Source organism: Lepidochelys kempii, chromosome 8 (assembly GCF_965140285.1).
Source record: "Lepidochelys kempii isolate rLepKem1 chromosome 8, rLepKem1.hap1, whole genome shotgun sequence".
NCBI lineage: Eukaryota > Metazoa > Chordata > Testudines > Cheloniidae > Lepidochelys > Lepidochelys kempii.
This window is the reverse complement of record NC_136387.1, coordinates 55,541,456-55,555,511: the sequence shown is the minus strand read 5'-3', so window position 1 is coordinate 55,555,511 and position 14,056 is coordinate 55,541,456. Positions and strand designations below refer to the sequence as shown.

The following is a 14,056-nucleotide window of genomic DNA, read 5'->3' as shown; positions in this document are numbered from 1 at the left end:
CCACTACTTCTTGTCCTACCTTCGGTGAACAAAGAGAACAATTGATCACAAACTCTTTATAACAGCCCTTAAAATAGCTGAAGACTGTTATTGGGCCACCCCATGATGAATAAGCAGCATGCTATGGGGGTTGATACATAAAGCATGCCAAATTCTTCCAGGTGGACAAGGCCGAAGAGTTTTCTTTAGTTCAAGTGGTAGAGGACTGTGGTTTTGAAGTGGAAGTTCCTGGTGTGACATTATTGACTTGAACTGGGACTGTATAGAACATTGTTGCAACCAAGATCCTGCAGTGGCAGCAAATCATGTATAAAAGGGGTCAAATAAGGCGTCTAAGACAAGGTTATGGTTTGCTGGTTAGGATTATGCTATCTGTTTGCATGCATCATTTTTGTATTTAAAGATAAGTATTGGCTCTATATTGTCTATATTCCAAACTTATGCTATGCTTCTGGGTGACACCCCAGACAAGTTGGTGTCAGCTCTGCCTAGCCTGCTTGATGGCCCATTAAGGATCATCAGCTATACAAGTGACCCACTGAGAGAAGGCAGACACGTCTTGTGACTCAGCAAGGTATGCAGGGACCTGCCTATGGACAGAACTCCGAGGTTTTTCCAGGCCATATGATGGACAGCTTGTCTTTGGAACAAAGAAAGAAAGACTACATGGCAAGAGAATATAAAAAGCTGCTGCAGCTCCTCCATCTTGTCTTCAATCCTGCTTCTTACCTCTGGAGGAACTTTGCTACACTGAAGCTTTGAACCAAGGACTGAAAGATCCATCCCAGCTGTGGATGTACTCCAGAGACTTGATTTGAACCTGCAGTTTATTCTATCACTGCTGCAAGCCTGAACAAAGAACTTTGCCATTACTCTATGTAATTGATTCCATTTAACCAATTCTAGCTCTCATCTATATCTTTCCTTTTATGAATAAACCTTTAGCTTCTAAAGGATTGGCAATAGTGTGATTTGTGGGTAAGATCTGATTTGTATATTAACCTGGGTCTGGGGCTTGATCCTTTGGGATCGAGAGAACCTTTTTCCTTTTACTGGGGTATTGGTTTTCATAACCATTTATCCCCATAACGAGTGGCACTGGTGGAAATACTGGGAAACTGGAGTGTCTAAGGGAATTGCTTGTGTGACTTGTGATTAGTCAGTGGGGTGAGACCAAAGACTGCTCTGTTTGGCTGGTTTGGTTTGCCTTAGAGGTGGGAAAACCCCAGCCTTGGGCTGTAACTGCCCTGCTTTAAGCAATTTGTCTGAATTGGCACTCTCAGTTGGGTCCTGCCAGAACCAGCATTGTTACACCTGGGTACCAAGATACATCCTGTGTTTGTGTGTGTACACTCTATTGTATCTTGTAATAAGCTCTTCTGGAACTGTATTGTTGTAAAATTTTAAAAAATTATATAACAACACACATGCTGAACTCTTAGTATAATTCTATTTAGCATTTATACAATGCCAACATTTATACAGCAGCGTGTATCACCAATGCACTGTATGAGCACATGAAACTATGAACACTATGCAGCAATACATTCAACATAAATAGCCATTCAATGCATACCTAAAAATAGTAATCAAGGGACGCTTCAGACAATGGACATTGTTAAAAAAACAAACAGACAAAATTTACTGCACTGTGGTTTTTGACTTTGCAGATGCATATGCAGTCTTCCCCATATTTAGCTACAGAAGAGTGAAAACTGAAGTTTTGAAATACTAAGTATCAATTAAGTAAATGATTGCATGGATCCAACTGAGACTAGAATCTGGTCTGAGTTCAAAAGATAGCCTAAAGGTAACAGCATAGGTATGGGTGGCACAAATTACATTCTCAAGTAACTGCTGTGGAAACTAATACATCTTGAAAGAAAAATAAGTGATTTTTTCCCCTCGTGAAACTGACTCAGATATCGGCAACAATCAGGTACATAAGCGATTCTCATTCAATTGTTTACAAACTCCTCTGTGAATTTGTCTTCGCCCTGTAACTTCCCTGCTATTTCAGTACTTAGCTTCTCTCGAGTCAAGATGCATGATTGTGTCAAACTGTTTAATAAAGTGTGCAAATCCTAGCATATAGCCCTTACAGGCTATCTATATATATAGCAAGTACAGATTTTGACAAGTAGAAGTTACAAAAAAATCTAAGAAATAACCCTCCCCCCCCCAAGAATTATTAAGTGAAATGTTTGAAAACATAAGATGATTATAGAAAGAGGAATCTGTACTGTAGCAAATTGTTTAAAATTAAAACCAATATAGCTCATAACATTTTGGAAAAAGAATGCCAAGCTGCATGAACAGAAGATACTTTACCTTTAAGGTATTTTAAGATATTTTACCTTATCCAGTAGTGTAATTTCACAATGAAATGCCATTAGCACTCCATGAGTATGTAAATGAAGACAACTAATTTAGTCCTAGTATGAATGTTAATTAGTCTGTTATGATGGTACTTTGGTATACCTAATATGATGCTGTCAAGCTAAACAATGAGTTCTTTCTAAAGAAAAGATTAATGGGTCTTTAAAGCTGGCTAACTGTTATTTATTCCAGTCAGACCCACATGTACTAGAGATATCTTCAACCAAGACTTTGTTTGCCTTTTAAAATATTAGTTTGTCCCAGTTTTATTATTTAGCCATGCCATTTTTAAGTACAAATGAACTGGTACATTATGTATGCTGACTACGCACCACTGGCTTTTGCTTCTAGTTAGATCCATTAGCTAGATCTATTGAGTAGCAATCTAAAAGTAGCAACGGATAAAAATTATTTCCATTTGGGGTTATAGCTGGTATGGCATAAAAACCTTAGTCCTGTGAAGATAATTAATTAATTTAATAAAAGACTAATTTATTTACTGACAGGTGACTGAAATTATTGGCCAGAGTTAGGTGCAACAGCCTTGCATGGTGCATTTCTGTGTACATGCAAATCATGTAAGTACAAATAGCCATTTTTGGTACCAAGAGGGCTCTGTGTGTTTGCATACATTATGCTCGCACAAATGTATGCACACAATTGCACCTGAAAATTGAAAAGCCGGCGCTCTATCTTTTGTTTTGTTGTAGCACAACAGTGGAGTGAAGGAGGACTGGATAAGTTGCAGTAAGAATTCACCTGCACCCGCCACTTTCATAGGTAACTAAGAGTAAATAGGAAATTCAAGCAGAAAAGTAACACAGAGTCAGTTACCCTAGAAAGTGATTGAAGCAAGAATACAACTGAATCCAAGCTACACACCTCATCTTAACTCCTTTTCCACAGGAGGTGGAGTTTAGGGAGCATAGTGACAAGGCAGAAATGTGGGATTAAGAAAAAGGGTTGGGATGTGGGCTTAAATGATTCTCCCAGACCTTTCTCTTGTTCCTAAGGGCATGTCTACACTGGCACTTCATCGGCAAAACTTTTGTCTTTCAGGGTGTTTAAAAAAAGCACTCTCCTGTCCGATAAAGCTGCTGCCACTCATGGGAGGTGGAAGTTTTTTGTCAGCAGGAGAGCTCTCTCCTGCTGACAAACAACAGCTACACTGCGTGGCTTTTAGTGGCATGGTTGTAGTGGCACAGCTGTGTCGCTAAAAGCTGCATAACGTAGCCATAGCCTAAAACTTCAGTTGCCCAGAAGTGCCTGATGAAGAGTCAAGATTAAGTAACGGCTGACTGTCAATTTTACAATCATTAGGAAAACTAAAGTCTTAGTGATACATGACTTAACCTATCGTCTAAATTATGAACTTAACAAGTTTACTCGAGGGAACCTTCAGCTTTAAAAATCTAAAATGTCAATGATTTGTCAATTCCTAGGATTAACAAACTGTACACATTTACAGAAGGAGATGTAGTATCCTTATAATGGAACTAGGACGAGAAGAAAGTGAAAAACCGATTGTCTGGATGTCTAAGATATGTTCACTATCTTTTAAAAAACCTATATCAAGTATAAACATCCTCTCTGATTAAAGGGTTTCACTTTATTTTTGTAGATTTCTTTAGATTAGGGAGTGGTATTCTCCCCAATCCTCATATTAAAATTTTTTCCCAAGAAATCTGTGATCCCCCTCAAAAACAACCTATCAATACATTATATACATAAAATTCAACTGTTCTACAGAAATATCTCTTTTAAAAAATATAACCAATACAAGAATTAAACGTTACAACAAGAAAGCAGGCACTAATAAAACACAAGATTATCTATCTAGTTTCTAAATGTCACCGAGACTTCTAAAAGTGACTCAAACCTTTCTGAATTCTTCCTGGCTGTCATTAAAAATGGAATCTTACTCTTCTCTAAATTATGCTGTATCACTTAAGGCTGGCAACCAAACTGGCAATCTTCAACCAAACTGATCTGCATCTTTCCATTTATCAGAAAACTAGTAACAGCTCCCAATTTCTCTTCCATTGTACTCACCAATAAAGCATCTCTGACTCCAAAATTAGAGATAATATTTGCAGCAGCATTTCTTAAAAGTAGTTAAACAAAAACAGACACACTTACATCTGCGATAAGGTGGAAGACACTGCAGATACTGCTAGAAAAAGTGATGTTCTCAGCAATGTTTCTTAGGCACACTAAAAACATCCTGTTGCAAGCTAAATTTGTGCTGTCCAATGGAGCATCACCAATGCAAAACTGCAAACTGGAAATATGCATCTAGAGTAGAGACTGAGGAGAAATCATATTCTGTGCTGTTCAGTGGCCTTCAACCACAATCTGAAATATCAGGCTGGAACAGCACACAAGGTGGTAAACTATTTACCTACAATAATGTACTGCAGTTTTGTACTGCAATCTCCAGAATACACACTTAGGAGAGAAATGTACAGTAGGTGGGATTGCCTGGAGCACCAGTGATGAAAAAATATTAAAATGGTAACATTCCCAAGAGTCATCTAGTTACTCTGACAGGCAGATTCCCCAGCTGATATTAATGGTTATAGCTCCATTGAAGTTAGCAGATGATCTTCCCCTCAGTATACCTGAAGGGAAAAAAACTGTATGAAAAAACTCAGTCGAAGAAATAGGCCCAGAAATCTGAAATGTTACATATTTTAAAATGCTGTATTTTGTCTGTCTTTGAAAGTAGTATCTGGATCAATGCTCCAGGACCCTCTATTTTGAGCTTAAAAAGAAAAAAGAAAGAAAGAAACTTCCACATGAAAGTCAAGCCTGACATGATTCACCTAAACCTGTTTTTCCCCCCTAAGAATAAACAGTAGTAACATAATTAGAACTCGCCTACATAGGGAAGTTAGTGTGGAGTTAGCGAGGGTGTGAATTTAAATTACAGCAAATTACCTACTCCACACTAACTCTCTCTTTGTCTGCACTAAGAGTGCCTTTTTTTGTGTGCTTTACCTGAATACACTTTGGAAGTGTATTCAGCTAGGGCGCACAAAGGCACTCTCACTGCAGAGTAAATGTCCACATCGGGAGCTTGTGTAGAGTAGTTAATGCACACTAACTACTTTGTACCAGCTACTCTGCACTTTTCCCCCAGGTAGACAAGCCCTTAGAAGTAATAACAGTAATGATGATTTCAGATAGAAATTCTCTCAGCTTACAGTGGAACAAATAATAGATATGCTCAATGAGCAACAAAAGGAAACAAATCTTGAGTTTTATATAAGGATAAATCTTGAGGATAATACTAATTTGATGATAAACAAGAAAATAACTGATCTCTAGTCAAATTACTGAACACCAATTTTTGGCAATCCCGTGTTATAGGTACGTTACTTATTCTGAGCACCTCATTTTGCAAATTTTAAAATTCACAGTAGGGAAACAGAGTAAATTATAGATGTGTTCCTAACATAGTTTTCTTCTGATCAGCTGTGAATTTCAGTATTTTTAAGAACTCCTCTGCACACAGACATATTCATCATGACCTGCATATATTTCTATTTGCAAAGTTGTTGAATACAAACACTAGTTCCTCTGAAGCACTCTCCACAAGATCAAGTACAGGCTAATTCATAAAGACAAGCAAGAAAAGGTAATATTTCCACCTTCCATGCAAGCTATATATAGTTATGGCATTTTCAAGAAAATCCTTTTGCAGCATTTACGTTGTAATATAAACATACTGCGCTTTGCATATTTCATTACAAAAGCAGAGTCATGTTCATATTAATTTTATTAAATAAATGATAAGTTCAGTCCTTACCAAATTTTCCTGGTTCCTGGCAGCTATTTTCTGATCATCTTCTCCCCCATTTTTCATGTATTTGACCTCTTCCACTGGTTTGATCCTATACTCATCTGAGTACCAAGAAAAAAAGAAAGAAAAAAGTTTTGTACCAGTGTACTTCAGTAAATGGAAAAACAGCTGACTGGAAAAAACATGCTGCCTATTATCAACCAAGCCCTAAATGGTATAGACCCTAGTAAGGAAGAGAGCAGACTCTGAGATAACACCCACCATGGAAACAAGTCTAGAAAAGAAAACTTAAAAAAAGTGACTCAAAAGTAAATCTCATGCGGAATCACAGGCAAAAAATTCTCAGTTATCTCTGGAATTTCATCCAAACAGATGTGCATCTTGGACCCAGATCTAGAGCAATGTGTAAGGCACATCTCTTTGTTTAGGTTTTCCAGTAACTTCAGGCATTAAAATTTTCTATCATCTAAGTCTTCAAGCTACTATTGCCATCATGGATCCTCTCTGGGAAGATGGGTCTGCTGCTCTGAAAGTCTGCATGCTCCCTATTTGTGGGAAGATATTGTTTGATACAGTTCTAACCTATGCAACGTGTGCCCAAGGTAACTTAAATCATAGAATCATAGAATATCAGGGTTGGAAGGGACCTCAGGAGGTCATCTAGTCCAACCCCCTGCTCAAAGCAGGACCAATCCCCAATTTTTGCCCCAGATCCCTAAATGGCCCCCTCAAGGATTGAACTCACAACCCTGGGTTTAGCAGGCCAATGCTCAAACCACTGAGCTATCCCTCCCCCCAAATGCTTATTACTAGTTCAAGAAAAAGTGAAGCAATTTTAAAATACAGAAACAGAGCAGAAAATTAGTATTAAAGAACTAAAGAGAATTTACAGCTAACAAAAATCTTATAGCAGGTAGTGTTTCATGGGATTGGGGAGGAAAACTGAGGACTTGTGTGATACTGGAGTACAGTCTATGCTTGCATTGAGGGAAGGAGGAAATGATTCATGTAAGCATCACTCACATGTCTAAGGCTAACATATCCTCATGTAAGACCAAATCTTGAGAGCCTTACAGAAACCCTGACCATAGGCGTCGGAACCTTTGTAGAAGGGGGTGGGGAGGGTGGCCAAGGCCAAAGTGGCAGGGGAATTAAAATACTACTTAAATATCCCACAGAGTACAACGTAACATAAGGGACCAGAATACAAAAGGAATCCACATTATAACATTTAAGGTATAATTATAGAATGCACAAATGAAAAAAAAATAAGACATCTTTAATTCTAAACATCAGGACTGCATTTTATTTTTGCACTTCTTTTATTGTACTTCACTTGCATTTACATTTTACTATGTACATTCCACTATTCATACTGCACTAATTATTGAACTGTAACTTGCAATTCTGTAACATTACAATCAATCATCTTTGTTTATGTATAATGCATAATTTAAAAATTGTAACCTTAAATTCTAAATCTCCTTGGAAAAAGGCATCAGCCAAATAAACAATAACAAACAACTTTGAAGGGAGGTAAAAATGTCCCCATATGAGAGCTACCATAAAAATGATTTTTCTAGTGTTTCATTAAAAAAATCAAATCAAAAATATATTTTTAGAAAACCTAAAAAACACCATCAACAGGCTGTAGCAGATAGAAGAAATACGATCTCTATTAAGCAAAAAATGTAAATAATGTAATTTTGATCACGCGATTATCTAGGATTGCAGTGGATATCTAGGAATGCATCTGATCCGATCTCACAGTGCATCTTGGCCTTTAGCAGTATGAGCCTATTTTCCCCACGATGCATATGTTTCTTTTCTGAAAAAAAAAAAGGGGGGGGGGGAATGGCCCCTAGGCCCCCCTGGTTCCAGCATATGACCCTAACTCAGCAAAGCAAATGTAAGGGCATACTTAACTTTAAACGTGTGTAAATCCCACTGAAGTCAAAAGGAAGTTTAGTCTGACTAAGACTAAAGTAAAGACCACAGGATTTGGCCTTTATAAATGGGTTCAGTACCTACTCCTTCCAACATTGCCACCACAGCAGTATGAATGGACATTATACATGTGGAGGAACAAGACTTACAGTGCATAGTCTCCTTTGTTTTCTATATGTTGTGACCTACTATGAATGAGTTCTATAGTCCTTGCATCTCTGTATCATCTTTGGCATGCAAACAAGTGATGCACAGTAGCTATTATATATGAGTTTAGCTATATACTGTCTGGACTGAAAAAAAAGTTACAGATTCACAGTTAAATTAAAGTTGCAAATTTACTGAAATTCCAGTGAACTTTTATACATTTTCTGTATTTCCTTTTCCACTACTGCTGATAATTGAGATGCATGTCTAATATCCCCTGCTGGACCACAAAAAGCCTTTTTTTGTTCCATGGCACCACTGAACAAAATAGTAAGACAAGCTGTTTTTTCAACAACTAATTTGAAATGCCATTGCTGTAATGTTTTAACAGGCTGGAGCAAAGGTAACACAAAGTGCAGCTATGAACTCTGAGGGGAAAAAGCAACAAAAAAACCTTTCCCTTTCAAAGGATGTTCTTTCTTGAAAGTGAAATTTAAAGACAGACAGACAGACAGACCTACAGGGCTGAGAAAAAAGAAGCCCCATATTCTGCTATTACTTAATAAGTTTAATACTTTTCAGCTGCACATTTCCAAGGGGAACTAATTTTTAAATAATGGATGTCTATTCAAGTGTCAGTGAATTATCCAGAACTCAAAGCTCACATCTCATCAACATCCTATTACATGTGCATGCTATATAATACAGTGAGAAATGTGAACATAATCACATGTAATCCTCCGCCTTTTCCCCCAGCTAAGAGGCAGTGCCCTGGGTACCTGTACAGTGAGGGTACATCAACACGGCGAAAACAGAAACAAAAACAAAAACAAAATGCAACAGCAAGTCTCAGAGCTCAGGTCAGCTCACCTGGGCTCCTGGGGCTCATGCTATGGGGCTAAAAATAGCAGTGCAGACATTCCCACTCAAGCTGGAGCTCAGTCTCTGAGACCTACCCCCTCGCTGGGGTTCAGAGCCCAAGTTCCAGCCAAAGTGGGATTATCTATACTGCTACTTCTAGCTCCGTTTGAGAGTCCTGTGAGCCCAAGTCAGTTGACCCTGGCTCTAAAACTTGCTGCAGTGTTGTTTTTTCCAGTGAAGATGTACCCGAACTCCTCAGTTGCTTCTCTGACCCTGTGCCATGTAGTGTATGTAGCCAGTGGATCCACAGGAGATGAAACCAGGGCTCTGCAAAGATCATCCCCCAGCCACAGCATCAGGGTGGATTGATTTAAAAAAAAAGCAATTTAAATCAGTAAGCAGAAATCCTTCATTTAAATTATCGATTTTGACTGTGCTTTGCATTTGAACTTTTTAGTTATTTTTGTAAACAGACTGATTCACATTGGTTGGTAACCATTCAAACATGTTGATTTGCAACTAAATATAGCCTTTACACTAAGTTTGGTGCTCCTTTTTGCTAACCAGGAGGATAGACTATATCTATACATATTCATTTAAGTAATTACATAGCTTAATTTACATTTGTTTAGATTCTTAATTTTTACTCTTTTTTATAATGCTAGAAAATGTTGATTGATGCATTTCCTAGATGATTAATATGTTAGTTGTGATTTGTGTCAAGGTCTATTTGTATGGAAATTCAAATTCAGTTAAAAGTGCACAAAACCAAAACGTTATTTTTTTTATTAAATAAAACTACCTTAAATGTGCTGGGGAAAAAAAAATGTTTTACCAAAACATGTTTTATGGTTTAAACCAATTGATTTGTGAAACAAAGGAAGTATTATTTGTAGTCAGTGAATGAACTGAATGTTTCCCATCCTCATGTCCTTTAAGATTTTAGAACTAGTACATCTCCTCCTCTCACACCTAGTTTTTATTCATAGATTGGCAGAGGAAAACATGCTTTCCTGCTTTTTCAACTCCCAATCAGTTTCTTAGCTTTTATGAACCAGTCATTGAACTGAAATGAGTGAATAAACTGAAATGAAGAAAATATTCTCTCTGCACCTGCAAAAGAGGCTATTGCTGTCAAAAGCTGATTTAGCACTTCTACAAACGTTGGTTCCAGATGCTTAGCCAGCGACTGCCACCAGTTCAGTGGTTTGACATTCTTTAAAACTTTGCAGCAAACATGTACCGCTTATTTTTTGTATTTACATGATTTTAATAGATTACAGTATGGTTAGGCCTTACACCATAGGTGGTAATTTAATTTTAAATAGCTTTATTTAAAAATAAAACACAACCACCCTGTATTTAATTTACATCAAAAATCCAACTCAAATTAAAAAAAATTTTTTTTAATTATCCATTTTTATTGACCATATATAGCATAAATCCTCCATGGGCATCTACAGAGAAAGTCTACCTCTGCTCTTCCTGGACCCCTGCATGCTGCAGAACAGCAGCATTCCCAATTGCAGACAGAGATGAGGCTCTTACAGCACACGCACAGATAAAATGTTAACACAGAATGAAACAGGATAAAAAACACTGGGGTATAAGAAGGCACAAAACAGGCAGGTAAAATAGGGCAAACCCTTCTGTTTTACTATTGGACTTTCATACAGTCTATTTCCCTTGCTAAGGGTTAACAATCAAAACAAAACAAATGAGTTTTCCTGGTTTTATTGCAACAGAAAGTAAGGTCTGGAAATGAAGCTACTCATTATACCAGCAACTATTTGGCAGTAAAAGAAATTCAGTCCCAAAACAGCTCACTTTTAAAAAGGGTAGTTTTAAACTGACAGTAATTGGTTTTTAATTTACTTGGTGGTTTTGTATTTGGTCTAGTTCATACGTGTTTCTAACCAATGTAAATAAAACTAAGATGGCTGTAAAAATATGCCAAAAAGCAGCATTTCAGTAAGACAGAGCTAATACTGAAAATAGATATGTATTGATAATTTAAAGCAGTATTACTCTACCAGCAAATATAAACCAAGTCCTATTTCTGAATTCCATCAAAAAGGGAAGTTGAGAAATCAGAAAATTGCCATTCAAAAAGTCCTAAACACTATCAAGACTGGAAATACTGAGTTAAGATTGCAATATCAACCTTCCTTTTTCCCCCCCTCACCTTCAGTGATTTTCTCAATCCTCTTGAGAGCGCCACAGTAGATTCCACATGAAAAAAACTCAACGTTCCCTTTTGCACATATGAATTAGAAGAGCAGAAAACAAATAGAATAGAATAGAAAAGATTTTATATGCTTCATATAACCTGCAACAATTCCTATAGCATTGATGGAGTACAGAGAGAATCTCAGGCCAGACTAAGGGCCAGTAGGGTATCAAGTACTTGTGGCCCATATGTTCAATGTGGACATGAAAAAATTAATCTCTGGGCTATATCTGGAGCCTAATATACCTGACAAATATTGGGAAAAAGGTGAGGATAAATCGAGGAGAGGTGGATATCCAGCCTACATTGGGGTAGTGGACAAGGGCAGGGACTTGTATGGACTGTACATAAAGGGTCATGAGAGATGATGTGAACATGAGGAGAACTCCCTTATCAGTGAGTTTACAGATCACAAGCCAGTATGTAATGTTTTCCATGGGACAATAGGTGGGCTATGGTTTGTTGATAAAGGTTTGATAAGGGAAGGGTAGGGTGGGGGTAAGAGAGCAGAGATAAAGATGGTGTTGGGACCTTAAGTAAAGGTGATACCCAGTGCCTCTGACATTTGAACTACAAACTTCCAGTTACCTAACTTCAAATGTTTATAGTTATAACAACATTCTAATAATTATTATGGCATTAATACTTATAGCATTGGTAGCCTTAACTGCTCCAGTAATTTTGTGTATTTGGGAATTCCCTTAGTTATGTAAATTTTGCATAGATCTTGGATTTGTGAGAGCTTGATGCTGAAGAGTCACACAACAAGTTGGAACAGAGAGTTGGAGCCAGGATGTCTATAGAGTTTACAAGCTCCACAGGAATCCTGCCCTCCTCCTGCTCACTCTTTATGAAATTTACAAGCAGCACAAAAGTCCTGTTCCCAGCTCTTTTCCTGCTTGTTTAAGTTCTGCAGGAGTCTCCTACTCAGAGATTATAAGCAACATAGGTTTCTCAACCAGGTGTTTTAAATTCACTTTGAACTAGGACACTGAACCTAGAAATACTCCATACCTTGAAATGATGCACAGCACTTATCTCCAAGTGTTAGAGGACTTTTCCAAAAACAAAACAGTCATTTTTACATCACATCTCTCAAACAGGTTGAATAATTCATCTCAACCAGGAAGTCAAATATCAAACAGGATGGATAAAAATCAATTTAAAAAATAAACAGATTTTTAACATTTAAATTGGATTTTTTTAATTTAAATTCAATACAGGTTTATTTTTTAAATAAATTAATTTATTTAAAAAGAAATCAGAAATTTACAACTTACGTTAAGGCCTTAATGTATTATAATCTATTAAAATCATTAAAATTAAATATAAAAAATATTAAACTTTAAAACTGACAAGTTTTAAAGAAGTTCAAATCACTGAACTCGTGAAAGTCACTGGCTAAAGCACCTGGAACCAGTTTTCTGACAGACTAAACCAGCCTTTGATTGTAGGTGCAGATAGAATATTTTCTTCATTTTCAGTTTATACAACTATTTCAGTTCAATGACTAATTCAAAGTTAAGAAACCAATTCAGAGTTGAAAAAGCAGAAAAGTTTGTTTTACTGTCCCACATCTATGCAAAAACACTGGGAGTGAGATGTACTTGCTCTAACATCTTTAAAGGACCAGGTAACCAAAAACAATCAGTTCAATTCACTGACTACAGATAGTACTTCCTTTGTTTAATAAATCAGTTAGTTTTGATAACCTTTTTTATAAACCTTTTTTCCTTATGTATTCAGGTAGAGGGTTTTTCTGTTTTTGTGCATTTTTAATTGAATTTTAATTGCCATTTACATAGAACTTGACACAAATGTTTATCATTATCTAGTAAAAAAGAAATACATCATTTACCCATCTTCTAACATAATAAAAGGTAAAAATTAACAATAGGAATAAATATAAATTAAGCCATATAATTGGTTAAATAAAGGTACATAGATAGGTCACTACCAATTTCACGGCAGTGAAAAACATGTCACGGATCTTGAGTTAACCCCTTCCCCGTGAAATCTGATCTCCCACATGCTCCTGGGAGGCTCCTAGCTGTGAGTCCTGGCCTGGGCCAGGAGGGACAGGATTTGTCCTTCCCCTGCACAGTCACTCTTGGGGGGAGATCAGACCCACCTCCCGTGCCTCCCCATGCTGCAGGAAGCTCTTGGCAGTAGTCCAGGAGGTGGCTTGTGGAGGTGAGTCCAATCTCCCTCTGCTGCTGGGAGTGTCCCAATCTGGGGGGAAGAAGGGGGCTATCTACGAGTCCAAGACGGCCTGGGGAGTGTCAAGGTTCCTTCCCCACTCTGAACTCTAGGGTACAGATGTGGGGACCTGCATGAAAACCTCCTAAGCTTACTTTTATCAGCTTAGGTTAAAACTTCCCCAAGGTACAAACTATTTTACCCTTTGCCCTTGGACTTTCGCTGCCACCACCAAACGTTTAACCGGTTACTGGGAAAGAGTTGTTTGGAAACGTCTTTCCCCCAAAAATCCTCCCAACCCTTGCACCCCACTTCCTGGGGAAGGTTTGGTAAAAATCCTCACCAATTTGCATAGGTGACCACAGACCCAAACCCTTGGATCTTAAGAACAATGAAAAAGCATTCCATTTCTTAAAAGAAGAATTTTAATAGAAGTAAAAAGAATCACCTCTGTAAAATCAGGATGGTAAATACCTTACAGGGTAATT

The 14,056-nt window shown here is 37.5% G+C and overlaps 1 protein-coding gene across 6 annotated transcripts in view; it reads right to left on the bottom strand.

Annotated features, from left to right (window-relative positions):
• The window catches only part of C8H1orf21 (chromosome 8 C1orf21 homolog), a 195,609-nt gene that overhangs the window by 76,171 nt on the left and 105,382 nt on the right, over positions 1 to 14,056 (bottom strand). For all 6 annotated transcript variants that reach the window (XM_073356659.1, XM_073356657.1, XM_073356656.1 and 3 more), the window contains one exon: positions 6,191 to 6,285. In XM_073356659.1, the coding sequence (XP_073212760.1) occupies positions 6,191 to 6,285 (95 nt within the window). The remainder of the gene's footprint in view (positions 1 to 6,190; positions 6,286 to 14,056) is intronic.